The sequence below is a fragment of the Eimeria acervulina genome, genomic scaffold, assembly GCF_000499425.1.
Source record: "Eimeria acervulina Houghton genomic scaffold, Eah_scaff312, whole genome shotgun sequence".
NCBI classification, from domain to species: Eukaryota; Apicomplexa; class Conoidasida; order Eucoccidiorida; family Eimeriidae; genus Eimeria; species Eimeria acervulina.
This window is the reverse complement of record NW_013549895.1, coordinates 1-12,244: the sequence shown is the minus strand read 5'-3', so window position 1 is coordinate 12,244 and position 12,244 is coordinate 1. Positions and strand designations below refer to the sequence as shown.

Genomic DNA, 12,244 nt, shown 5'->3' with positions numbered 1-12,244 from the left:
ATATATATATATATATATATATATATATATATATACATGTACCTCTGGACGCCAATCTCGACCACCTTTCGTAGTTGCGGCCAGTTGTCCATGGCCCATTCGAAGAGTGGTTTGCCCAGCATCCGATCTGCTTCTTCTTCGTTGTTGATTTCTTGCAGGAGTGCCTCCACCTCAGGGCGCTGAACACCCTTAACATCGCGCTCCCAAGTGCTCGGCCGCACATCCGCATACTGCGCTATGATAGCCAACGTTCTGTTCGCTGCAGAAGGCATGTTGCCTCCCTCTAGCCCTGAATATGTTTGCAGAGGAAACACAACAGGCTCAAGCAACACTCCATGCATGCACACCCCCGGGTCAAGCCGCTCGATGCAGATACAGTTAGGTCAATAAGAATTTCCTTGCGTGTAATTGTCTTAGAAAAAGCAATCAAGCATCGACCCTAAACCCCACAAGATAAAACAACACCTTTTCCATGACCTCATCTTGGCTGTATTGAAACCATGGAGCTGCCTTTCTCCACGTAAAGAATAGCTACTGCGATATGCTTCTCATCGGTAATTCCAATAGGTTTGATATTCACTAGGGAGAAGACGAATTGTGGTATGAGCACAGAAACAATCAAGCAAAACGCAAGTGTCTCGTAAAAGTCTTTAATTCGTTCAAAAGGACCATCATCCCTACCAGCGAAGTATTTGATGCGAGCAACGCAGTCGTCGAACACTCCTATCTGTAGCAGCAGAAGCAGCAGCAGCAGCAGCAGCCGAACAATGAGGGGCTGGCAAAGCTCTGGAACTACCCCTGGGCGAATTGCCTCCCTACCTGTCCCTTGTGTAGTCTAAGGCAACACACGTGCTGGCACTTCGGCGAAGTGCATGCGCCCAGCCCCTCTTCCGGGGGGCAGAGAAGCGGCAGCTGCAAGACCCACCCGTGTGCGTAGGGTGAAGTAGCGGAGGTAATTTGGTCGCGTCTCTCGGCGTTTTTCTCGCAGCACTAAGGCCTTTTGTTCTTGCGTCATGTACTTCTCTACCTCTGGTGCATCCTGCTGCTGTTGCTGCTGCAGCGTGCGGCGGCTCGCTCGAAGCCGCTCTTCTTTAGACCTCTCCACGCGCTCGTACTGTTCCAGGCGTAAGTACCGAGTGTCTATGTAGTGCGCCAGTTGCTGCCCCCATGCATTCAAATGTAAAGACACCCCAATCTTTACAGCGTCAGATAACCTGTGAATTTCTTTCCACAGCTCGCACTCCTCCTCTGGCTGAACCGCAACGCGCCCAGCAGCAGCAACAGCAACAAAACTTTGCGGCTACAGAAGCAGGTGCAGGGCTGCGCAGCCTTACCAGCAGCAGCTGCACCAGCAAGGTTCTGCAAGACGTGTACTACCTTCTTCCAGGCATAAATTAACAAAGGGAGCATCCTTGCCAGGCAGCTCGTACCTCCGTTTGCAGCTCTTTCTCGCTACGTTCATCTCCATTCTGTGCGGCTCGAAGTGCTGCTGCTGCTCGCTGATCCCTCAGGGTCTCCACTTGATGCAGCAGGTGACGTCTGCGAGCGAGATCTCGTTCTAGAGCAGCAACATCTACTGCCTTCCTTTGTTCTTCAATAGCGGCCAGCGCCTTGTGTGCACCCTCCACTGCTCGAAAGAAACGCGAAATCCACATTGTTGGCGTTGTCTCCGATCTATTAAACACACAAACCAGCAACAAGGTGAGACATTAGGAGACAACTGCTGCATCATCTTCCCTGAGCTCGCCCAGCACCTTTGAACGAAATGCCCCTCGCCGCCTGTTGCCATGGAGGCCTCTCCCCTGAGGGCCCTCTCTACATTTAAATTAGGTTATTAAGGCTACAGAGCCCTTTGTGCCTCAGCAACGTCATGCTCTTTCCTGCTGCATGCACTAAGGTGTATGTGCGGGTCGCACTCGCTCTCGACTTCTTGCAGGCATTGATGAGCAGCCTCAAGGAACTCCCCCAGCCAGTTGTCTTTGTTGAGTGCTGCAGGGATGAGGGTAAAGCCAAGGCAGTTGTTGAAGCAAACATAGAAGAGCACATGCAGCAGCAGCGGGAGATCGCACATCAACAGCAACACCTGCTTCCGCCGCTCCTCCTCCGTCTCCCCCGTAAACGACCATCGAAGAGCCCCCAAATCTAAGACCCACCCAACCCAACTGAAGCACACAGTAGCAGGTTCACACGAACACAGCGAGGCACATTAACTCTGCATGCAATCCTGCATGCAATCCTCGCACGTCCCTTCACGCTGCCAGTCCCAACGCCTTCAGGAACTCAGCTGGCCGCAAGCTGCCTGTTGATAGACACTAGCACTGCTTATGCAAATGCATGCATATACATATAGACATGCATGATTCCAGATATATAAATATATACTTGTATGTACGAATATATGTATATATACGTATATGCTACATGCATAAAAGACCTCGAACTCCCGAAGGCAAGTGTACTGCAGGGCACCCAGCACAGAGGGCGAGCGATCCTTAACGGGGAGAGTTGTCCTGAACTGTAAGTGGGCCCCTGTCAGGCAGTTGCATCGTTGCTTGCACTTGCTGCATGCAGGTGCATGCAGCATTCGTACTGCTGGAGGGGCTCCACCACTATCATCAGGAAGTCTCTATGCGTTGAGAAGGTTAAGTCTCTCGCTTGCCTGTGCTGCAGTCACAGTTGCACTCTGTTACTCACAGTGTACAGCTTAAAGACAGCGGCTTACTCCGTGTGTGCTGAGACAGCATCGTCTTCAAAGTCCTCAAGAATAAACGCATCCAAGTCAAAAGAGGCCCCACCCTTGCCAGTAGGCTCGCCTCCTGCAGCTGCCTTGCCCTGTATGCGGGCACTGTAGCTCCCACCTCGCAGGGGGCCCCCTCCTCCTAAGCGAAAGCGCTTAGCTGCGCGCTCCCAGGTGTCTCTCCCGCCACACACGCAGAGCCGTCTGCCCCAAGGAGGTTCATGGCTGCATGAATCTTCAGCTTCACTGTCCCCGCCTGAGCGGTTGCTGTTGTTGGCTAGGCAGACGCATGCGCCTTCGCTTCTGGGGGACCCCTCGTGCTTCCCGTGCAGTGAAGCGCTGGGCCCATTTACAGCTTCCCTGTTGCTGCAGCGTCCTGGCGTTTCTGCTGCTATGCATGATTTGCTGCACTGTGCATGCGTGTGCATGCAAGCTGAGGAGGGGCGTACTGCCCCATCGACTGCCATTCGATGAAATCCCCCCTGTACCGTCATTAAGTGAGGGGTGTCCGAGGGCCTGAACTCGCCCTCTTCAACTTCATCTTCTTTAACTGCAAGGCAAGGCTTGCTATGTATATCTCGGGATGGGTGGTCCCGTTGCAGCTGCCCCATCAGAGACCGTTCATTGCTGCTGCTGGGGAGACAGACCTTCCTGGCTGTCTCCTCCCACCAGGCACTCCACTGCCTTCTCCGTGCTGAGTGCTTCCGCCGCAGTCGAGCAAAGGTCTTCGCCAGGCAGCACAGCACTTCAAATAAAAACCAACATAATTGCGAATCACGAGACAACAGATTCAAACACTTCTGCAGCAAAAAGCCTTGCCCTTGAGCCAACAGCTCTCCCTACCGCGCACACAGCAGCAGCAGCAGCAGCGACATCAGCTGAAGCAGCAGCCAGACACTTCTCAGTTCTTTCTAAGGAACCGCCACAGAGTGTCAAGCCTCAAGCCCTGCTAATAACGCGTTCGGGCTCCCTCCTACAAGAAGACTTCTACGTAGAGCCACAAGGGACTCAAAAAGCACAACACTAAGTGGAGACAGCTATACCTCTGTAGCGGCATCCTTCAGTCTCAGCTGTATCTAAAGGCCAGCGAATACTGCCTTACTCCTGAAAGAATACTCTGCCTCAGGAAGAGGTATTGTTGATTGCATTGATAAGGAAGGGAATGCCTAAGAAAGCACTTACCTCTTCAACGAGTTCAGCGACGTCATGGTTTTCGGCGCGGCAGTGCCAGAAGTGCTGCTGCTCTCCATGAGGTGCAAGGGGCCCCTTAACGTAAGGCATCCCGCATTGCCTGCAACATGCACAGTACAGCTGTTTGCTGCCTACCCTTACCTAAGGCTGTGGTGGTGGTGGTGCTGCTGCTGCTGCTGCTTCTGCTGCTGCCTTGCTGGTAACCCGGTAGTTAGCTTCAGACCCTTCGCTTGTCAGTGAGAGCAAGAGAGAAAAAACCCATACTTCTTTGTTAAACAGTACATGAGATAATAAACCCATACTTCTCTTTTAGACAGTACGCACCCGCATTTGCCTGTGTGGCGCTCCAGCAGCTCCATCTTCAAGAGGAAGCGCCTTGCCTTGCAGACGTCTTCATGTCGCTGGAAGTCGCCACCTGTGCGAAGTACAAATTACACGAGCCCTTAAGTTCTCTAGCCAGTGAGAAAGGCAAGGGAAATGATGCGCAAGAAACAAACACAACCGCTACACCATTCGCAAACAGCATGCCGTCGTCGTCGTGCTGATAGGTTTTTTTAAGCCCCGAAGCCCCTTCCATCTGCGTTGCCTCTATTGTAGCAGCTTAAACCGCACCCGTTGCATGTACGGGGAGGCCGGGGATGCCAAGGAGCTCTGTGACCTTCGCGTAGGGGCAGTCGTCGGTGCTGCAGCATGAGAGCAGCAGAAAGCAGACAACTGCATGCGGCTCAATTGCACAAGCAGCAAAGCATTCATATTTCCACGCACATAACAAAGCAACAGCGACTATAAAACAAGCCACCCTTGCTCTATGCTCTGCAGCAGTTTAAAGGCCTACTGAAAGCTGCTCGCAGATGCAGCTCTCTCCTTTTCTACAAAATGCCTTAAAGAAATTGCATGCATGCGCCGCAGCTCGACAGCCATTCTAGCCATGCGGGACGCCTGCTGCTGGGAGCTGTTGTTAAGGGCCATTATGTGTCGCTGCAGCTGCGCGTTCCTGTCCTCAGCTTGTCTACGGGCTTCTTCAGAACGTTGGATCTGAACACCCATACGAAAGCGCACCAGCCAACAACAGCAACAGCAGCAGCCGCAGCAACAGCAACATCATCCGCAGGTGAGTAATCCTGCGACAACCTTGCTGCAGCTGGCTACCCACACATCTCTGACTGCTTTGCTTCAACCCCAACTACGCTCACCTGCGCCTGCAGTTCGCGGGTGCGGTTTTTGTAATCCATAGAGAGACGCTCAGTTGTTTCCTTCAGCGTCGAGAAGGTCTCCTCCAAGTCATCCCTGGCCATACATAACAGACGTACATACAGAACTAAGCAAGAAGTGTAGTACAAAGAATGTCTTAAGAGAGATAACAGGCAGCAACAATAACAAATAACTCAACGGCGAGACGGCAGACAAATGCCCCTACCTCCGACCCAACTAGCCGAAGACAGGAATAAGATATCTGCAAATACTTATTAAGGCCATTCCAAAAGGAACAGAGCCAGCAGCTGCGCTGCTGTATCTTTTGAAAGAGCAGCACTGCATGCATGACGAGCAACAGCATGAGGCCTCCTACCCTCGAGACAGCGACGCCACAGTCTTCTCCAGAGCCCCCAAAACTGCTTGTCCCCGGCCTTCTTGGTGCAGACGGTCGCGGAGTTCAACAACCCATTCTCTCGCCCTCATGCGCTGTTCTGTCAAACCCTCACTCAGGTCCAGCCGCTGCAGCAACTCGGCGACGTCAGCTGCTGCTCTCTCGTCAGCCTGAACCCCCCCAAAGAAAAACAGAGGCCATCAGAATTGAAAAGGAAACGCACAGCAGCCACGCCCTGAAGGTGCTCGGGTGCCTCACTAATGCCACCCCCCTTCCACGCTGGGGCGCACACCATCAGGCGGTTTAGGGTTTAGAGTTTAGGGTTTTAGGGTTTGGTGGCAAGCGCCGGTCCTTTCAAGGAAGGGTTTAGGGTTTAGGGTTTTGGATTAGGGTTTGGGGGATTCACCAGAGACTTGTCGAGGCGCGCTGTGTCATCCCGTACATCTTCTGCACGGCCGATCTCATCGCGTTTGTTTTGAAAAGACAGATTCAACATCGCCTTCATTTGCAAGAAGGTAGCAGACAGCAGCGACTCGGGCGACTGATTCCCCTGCAGCGGCGCAGTACAGCACAGGCTTGCAACTCCTGTATGTTAACACTCTAAACCCTAAACCCTTAAGCCTATACTCATATGCAAAGTCAGTCGCAGACAGGCTAAACCCAAGGATAGTGGTAATAAATTTTATTCATACAACAAAACTATTGAGCGTGCACGAAACATAATCTTGATGTCTTCCACAGTTAACACCCCAACACTCGATAAACTATGGACTAAGGGCTCATTAGGAGCTTGCCCTTCTCCTATAAGACATATACCCATAGATCAAAGAAAGAAAAAGGTATAAAAAGGGTTTGGCAATAAGACAAGCGCCTCCCCACCGTCCAGTAGTGAGGCCCGTAAGACAGGAGGAGCTCCTCTCCATTCCGTACAGGCCTATTTGTTACGGGAAAGAAAAAAGGTAGGCCAGCGATGATCACCATGAGGGTGTGGCAGTTGTTAACGTCTCCTATCTAACCACGAGAAGCAACACAGCAGAAGGAGCAGCAGCAGTATACTCAGCAGCGACAGCAGTGGCAGCAGCAGCAGTGGCAGCAGCAGCAGCAGGCCAGCCTGGAGGCAGCCTTTTAGTGTCTTATGCTTTGCTAAGGGCTTCAGGAGGCACCGACGAAACACCCTAAAACAGCAGCAGCAGGTTTTACGTTAGTGGAGCCGTGAGCATCATTCATCATAGAGTATTCGCTTCGGTAATCCATCGCATCTAATTCGGGGAAGTCAGGCTCTGTGCTGCTGCCGCCATCCATGCGGATGTCGGGGTCCTTCAAGCAGAAATCTCTTTCTACAACATAGCGCATTAAGAGAGGGTTCGTATTGAAGCCTTGAGCAGCTACTACCAAAGCCCCAAATCTTACACGCATACAGCATGGGTTGTCATCAAAGAAGCAGTCTCAGTGGCTCTGCTTTGCACGCAGCCGTAGCGGAAGAGCCCCAGTAAGCCAGCAGCAGCACTGGGTATGAGGGAATTGTGCTGCAGTTTCAATATGCAAAAAGAAGCATAGAAGGTCAGGAAACTCCTTGCATATAAATTTCTTACCTATTTGCGTTGCCTCTTCAATAGTTCTGCAAGAGGCCAGTCTGTTCATTGTCCTCTGCACGTAATTGTGAATTTCGTCAAGGCTCGCCAACGGCTTGCTCCCCGCCTGTGAAAGACACACAGGCGAGACAGCCAGACCCGCGCAGCAGCAATATATATATATATATATATATATATATCTGTATAGGCATATACGTATGCATATCGATAATAAATATCTACATATATATATACACAGAGAGAGAGCGGTATATATGATCCACTGCCTTGCAGTGACCGCAACCAAAAAGGGTCCCCAGAAAGTAAATACTGAAGTGAACAGAGTGGGTTCGGGTGTATTGACACCGGCAGTCCCCTGCTGTCTCTTTCTCTCTCCCCTTCTGTGGGGCCACGATGAACCCAAATGCACAAAAACAAATAACCCCAACCCACTCCGCCTGTCGCCTCACATCCCAGACCTCTTCGAGCCCTTCTTCGCCGGATACGGAGTTCTCCGGGTCTTCAAAATCTGCGTCAGTCTCGAAGCCTCTTCTTGCTGCAGCCGAAGAATTGCATGCATTTGTTGAATAAGAACAATTATTCTCTTCATGAAATAGCTAAGAAAAAACATATCATAGAAACCCACTGACACGCACACAATCCACAATATATGGCTATTACTGCATATTCGCCTTCGCACTCCCCAGACCTCTTCCGCTTTCTCTACCACGAGAGCGTACACCTGCGCCCCATCAACGCTCTTCTGTTCTCTCCAGAAGCTATAAGGCAGCAACAGCCACATACCAGCAGCATTTCTAATATGCTGCTTGAATTGTGAGGGATAGCTGAAGAACTAGGTGCTGCCGTTTGGCTATCTTTCTCGCGGCAGAAGAAAACATTTCTAATTCCCCAAACAAACACCAGCTATAAGACACAAGAGGAGTTAAAAGCTTCTCTACAGGCTTGCCTTCTTCCCTATATATATGTAGTTCAGGATCACACACAGTCTTTTTCCGGTGTCTGCTAGCGGCATACCCTCTTTCTTATTTGTTTACTACTACAGCCTCATCTTTGTTTCCCTTGTGCGTCTATTAAAAGCTTACCTTCTTCCTTGTCTTCTTGCGCCTCCCACTCGCCGATGCAACTCAAATTGTCTATACGAAATGCGTACGACTGCCGCGGGGGCCCTTGAAGATTCCTCATTTGGTCATGAATAATCTGCAACACGCAGAGTAGAGAACAGGCCTTAAGCCAGACTGTTCATGCGTGCGGATACGCAACAGCCTTCACAGCTATTGCTGCTGCTGCAGGAGCAGCAGGAGCAGCAGCAGCAACAGCAGGTGCAGCAGCAGGTAACCAGACAGCCTCAACCCTCAGCTTAAACCCTCAGCAGCCACCCATTAAGAACTGCAGACTCGAGAGCTCAACACGCTGTATGTACACCCGGGCAGGTGTATAATGGCAGGAGGGTTGGTGTGCGCTCGGTGTTTGGAGTGTACGTGCTGTTCATTGTTGTTAATAGTAGATGTTTTATATGCTGTTGTACAGCAGATCTCCGCTGTACAGACCCACCTGCATCAGTGCGAGTTCTCCTGCAGGGCGCATAACTCCCCCGTATGGGGGCCCCAATATGGTGGCCGCAGGCAGAGCATCATATTCACCAAGAGAAGCAACAGCCCTGAAGTGCTGCGGCACTGCTTGGCTTTGAAGCCCTACCCTCTCACGGTGTTCTTCTTCTGCTAACTGTACGTTGTGCGTTGGGCCGCACTTTTCAACAGCAATGAAATTCTGTCTCCCCTCTAAGCACCGAATAATCTGAGAAAAGATTCACCACCCCAGAGAAATACAAAAGCATTCAAAAGCATATCAATCTCTCTTATCTTCTTAACAAATCAACTCTCTAAGTCCCCCCTTAAGGGCATTCAAACCACTTCGCCGTGCTGCTGATGAACACCCTCAACCTCATAACAATGCAGCTCCCTCTGTCCTGCCTCTAGAAGCAATGCAACTAAGAAGAGAAGAGAGAAAATGTGTTGGGTAGCTGAAGGCGCGGTGCTGCTGCATGTTGCAGCTGCATGCTGCAGCAGGATTCTGCTGCTGCTGCTGCTGCTGCTGTTTTGAGCAGCATGCGCCCCCTGCAGTCTTCGAGTGCGCAACGATGTTGGAGTGTCTGTATATCGCAAAGGGACCAACATACTTGCTCCTTTAAGGAAATAATTACTTTAGCGGCGCATTGATTGGTGGGTTTCAGCCCCTCCTGAGCCAGCAAACCCCTTAAGTCTTTTACATGCCCAAAGACACCTGTTAAAGACTCTCTTGGTAACAGAATGTCTTCCAACTTGAGCTGAAGTTTCATAGAAAAAGCAGAAGAGATATTAAAACCCATATGCATGCACAGAAGATGCACATGCAGCCCCAGCAACGAAGAAAGTCAACAGATAGAACAGATAAAAGAGTTTCTCTAATTCTGTAAGATATACATAAAAATACAAAAATATCCTTGCCTGGCCACGAGGGTATGGGTACACAAGCCCTATGAACTCTGACTCTCTGCTAAACTTCGGCAGCTTCACCCTCTTCGTAATAAAATGCTTGCCTCCAATCCCTTTGCACCAGAACCTCCACTCTGACGTTCAGCAAGCAACACACACAGCAGCAGCAGCAACAGCAGCAACAGCAGCAACAGCAGCAGCACGACGCGTTAGAGCTCTCTCTACTGTCAGAAAAGATTGGGGTTCTGGCAGCAGCACCACAGCCAAGGGGTACAGCAAAGCAACAAAGTGTGGGGTTGAATGAAGGATCAGCCATGCAGCTAGCTAACATAAATGCAACAGAAAACAGCACCATCTGGTCTCCTTTGAAATTTCTCTCTTAAGTCTTCGTGCCGCCCATACGCCTTTAGCCGCCTCTCTCTGCCCAGGGCCTTTACGCACTCTACGTACTCGTGGGCTCTGTACACAACAACACAGCAGCACAGCAGCAGCAGCAGCAGCAGCAGCCTCTGCGCTCCCCATTCGAAACTGGATGACGGCATTAAATACAGCTGCAGCAGCAGCTGCTGCTGCTGCAGCTGCTGCTGCAGCAGCAGCAACAGCCATAGAATCTGCAGCAAAGAGAAATCAATACGATCACCTGCTGCTCAAGACACACCTCTCGACATCGACGAAGGTCCCTACGCCGTAGAGTGCATGCCTTAGCCACTCCACCTTCTGTCCCTTAGCATTAACTGCTTGATCTGTGTTATTCAGAAGCAAATAAAAAGAAGAGCAGCAAAATAAAGCAGTAATATGAATGACTCCGCTGAGGTCCTCAGAGACTGAATGAGTAAATGATGTCTTACGAACACCCGACAGCCCAAACTCCAGCAAATTAAAAACCCTAAATCCTAAACCCTAAACCCTAAACCCTAAAGTCTAAGGCCCCACCCGGCAATGGCAGCCATGCGGGCCTCTCCCTAAACGCTCCACCCCAGAGGGCCTCGTCGCCTACTGGCTGGCCTCGTGGGGCTTCCCGCCCTGCTGCTGCTGCTGCTGCTGGGCGTCCCCGAGGTTTTGTTTGTATCTGCTGGCTAAAGTCGAGGCGGCGTACATCGAGGACCTTCTCTTCAGGCTTCAATATGCAAGAGGTCTTGTGCAGTGATCGGCTGTCTTGTCTTCTGCATTTACAACAAGAGGGTGCAGCAGATATACAAAAAGATATTTATGCATTGCTTTGTCTCCTTTTCAGGCTTCCGTCTCCTCCACTGAATGTACACCGCAGGTGCTCAATGCATGCATGCACAATCAGCATCGCAGCAAACACCCCACAAACCCTACAACCCCAACAATAATAAACCACTCACTTCTGATGTCCGCAGGTCTTGGGGGAGATAAAATGGTTAGGTGTCTCTATTTGCTGGGCTCGCTGGCGTTCAAGATTTTCTAAGGCACGCCGCTTAGCAGTTGCAGCTGGCGAGCCGCAGCAGCCTAAGTAGGGGGCCCCACCATCAATTCTATGCTCAACACGCATATAAGTGCTGCTATACTCCATCACTACAACTTCGCCAGCATCATTTGCTGCGCTGCATGCATTCGTTAGCCTCCCTCTAGAAGGAGACGCCATTACCTCTCCAGAAGGAAAGAAGGCCCCTCGCTGGGGGCGTGGGGTACGGCTGGGGGCCCCTGAGGGGCCCCCAACAATACCCGTACAAACGCATTCATCATCTGAGTCTGAACTAATCTCTGCCATTATCAGATGTCTTTATACTGCAGAGCAGTGAGACGGAGTCTGTATGGATGCGAGACGGCGAAGAGCTTTGCTGCCGCTGCGGTGGCTGGTGGAGTGTATATAGATGATTATAATGAAGAATAAAATAAAAATGAATATATATTCTCCTTTTTCTGAGTTATTATGCTTTATCTTTAAGACAGAAGACGGAAGAACAAGCCCTCTTAGTCTCACCGACCGGCTAGCAAACCAGCAGCGGGTAAGGGCTCTCCCTCTCTCTCTCTCTGAAATAAAGAGAAATACCAGTTCCATCAAAACCAAAATAATTATTAAAAGCAAAACAAAATAGTTAAGAAGAAAAAGAAGAGAAGAACAAATACAGTTACACCCAGCCCAGCCCCTGCTTTACCCGATGCGTACAAACCGATGGGTAGACCAATGGGAGCCTTTTCCTTTGTTTATCTTCTTCTTCATGCCTTCTTCTAATTTAAATGATTCAACAAGTTAAATATATAAATTAATAAGTATTAATTGGCATTTAAATAAGAATGTCTCTGGTTTTTTGTGCGGTTTTCTCTATGCTCCCCCGGCGTGCAGACAGATCCGCACAGCAACCTGCAGATACAGCCGAGCATTCCATTACCAGAGTTAGAGAAACCCATCATTTTTAAGTAAATAAATAAATTAAATAAATATAAATGTCTTCAATATCTTTATAACTGTAAGAATGGGGGAGAGGGAATGTCTCTTTAAGAAGGCTACGCCCACATACCCCCACATAATCTGTTGGTTCGCTTACACTATAATTATTTATTTATTTTTCTGCAATTTTAATGACTTTCTTCAGCTTGAAGCTCCAAGCGCATGCAAACTAAAAATGAAAAAGGCCGCGTCGCCCCAAGGCTTCTGTATGGAAGCCCAACACTACTCCCTGCAAACAGAGTAATATATATA

General features: G+C 50.1%; 1 protein-coding gene across 1 annotated transcript in view; it reads right to left on the bottom strand.

Annotated features, from left to right (window-relative positions):
- EAH_00032340 (hypothetical protein, conserved) overlaps window positions 1–11,311 on the bottom strand; it is a gene marked incomplete at both ends in the record, with an annotated part of 15,760 nt that extends 4,449 nt beyond the window's left edge. The window contains 25 exons of the mRNA XM_013395990.1: window positions 43–289; window positions 682–727; window positions 926–1,252; window positions 1,431–1,674; window positions 1,845–2,162; window positions 2,723–3,576; window positions 3,920–4,028; window positions 4,253–4,343; window positions 4,541–4,611; window positions 4,764–4,963; window positions 5,122–5,215; window positions 5,496–5,683; window positions 5,920–6,063; window positions 6,393–6,524; window positions 6,714–6,850; window positions 7,106–7,211; window positions 7,555–7,640; window positions 8,188–8,302; window positions 8,657–8,899; window positions 9,282–9,428; window positions 9,658–9,710; window positions 9,929–10,035; window positions 10,235–10,462; window positions 10,574–10,693; window positions 10,926–11,311. Coding sequence (XP_013251444.1) covers window positions 43–289; window positions 682–727; window positions 926–1,252; window positions 1,431–1,674; window positions 1,845–2,162; window positions 2,723–3,576; window positions 3,920–4,028; window positions 4,253–4,343; window positions 4,541–4,611; window positions 4,764–4,963; window positions 5,122–5,215; window positions 5,496–5,683; window positions 5,920–6,063; window positions 6,393–6,524; window positions 6,714–6,850; window positions 7,106–7,211; window positions 7,555–7,640; window positions 8,188–8,302; window positions 8,657–8,899; window positions 9,282–9,428; window positions 9,658–9,710; window positions 9,929–10,035; window positions 10,235–10,462; window positions 10,574–10,693; window positions 10,926–11,311 — 4,793 coding nt within the window. The remainder of the gene's footprint in view (window positions 1–42; window positions 290–681; window positions 728–925; window positions 1,253–1,430; window positions 1,675–1,844; window positions 2,163–2,722; window positions 3,577–3,919; window positions 4,029–4,252; window positions 4,344–4,540; window positions 4,612–4,763; window positions 4,964–5,121; window positions 5,216–5,495; window positions 5,684–5,919; window positions 6,064–6,392; window positions 6,525–6,713; window positions 6,851–7,105; window positions 7,212–7,554; window positions 7,641–8,187; window positions 8,303–8,656; window positions 8,900–9,281; window positions 9,429–9,657; window positions 9,711–9,928; window positions 10,036–10,234; window positions 10,463–10,573; window positions 10,694–10,925) is intronic.
- Window positions 11,312–12,244: the final 933 nt, after the last annotated feature.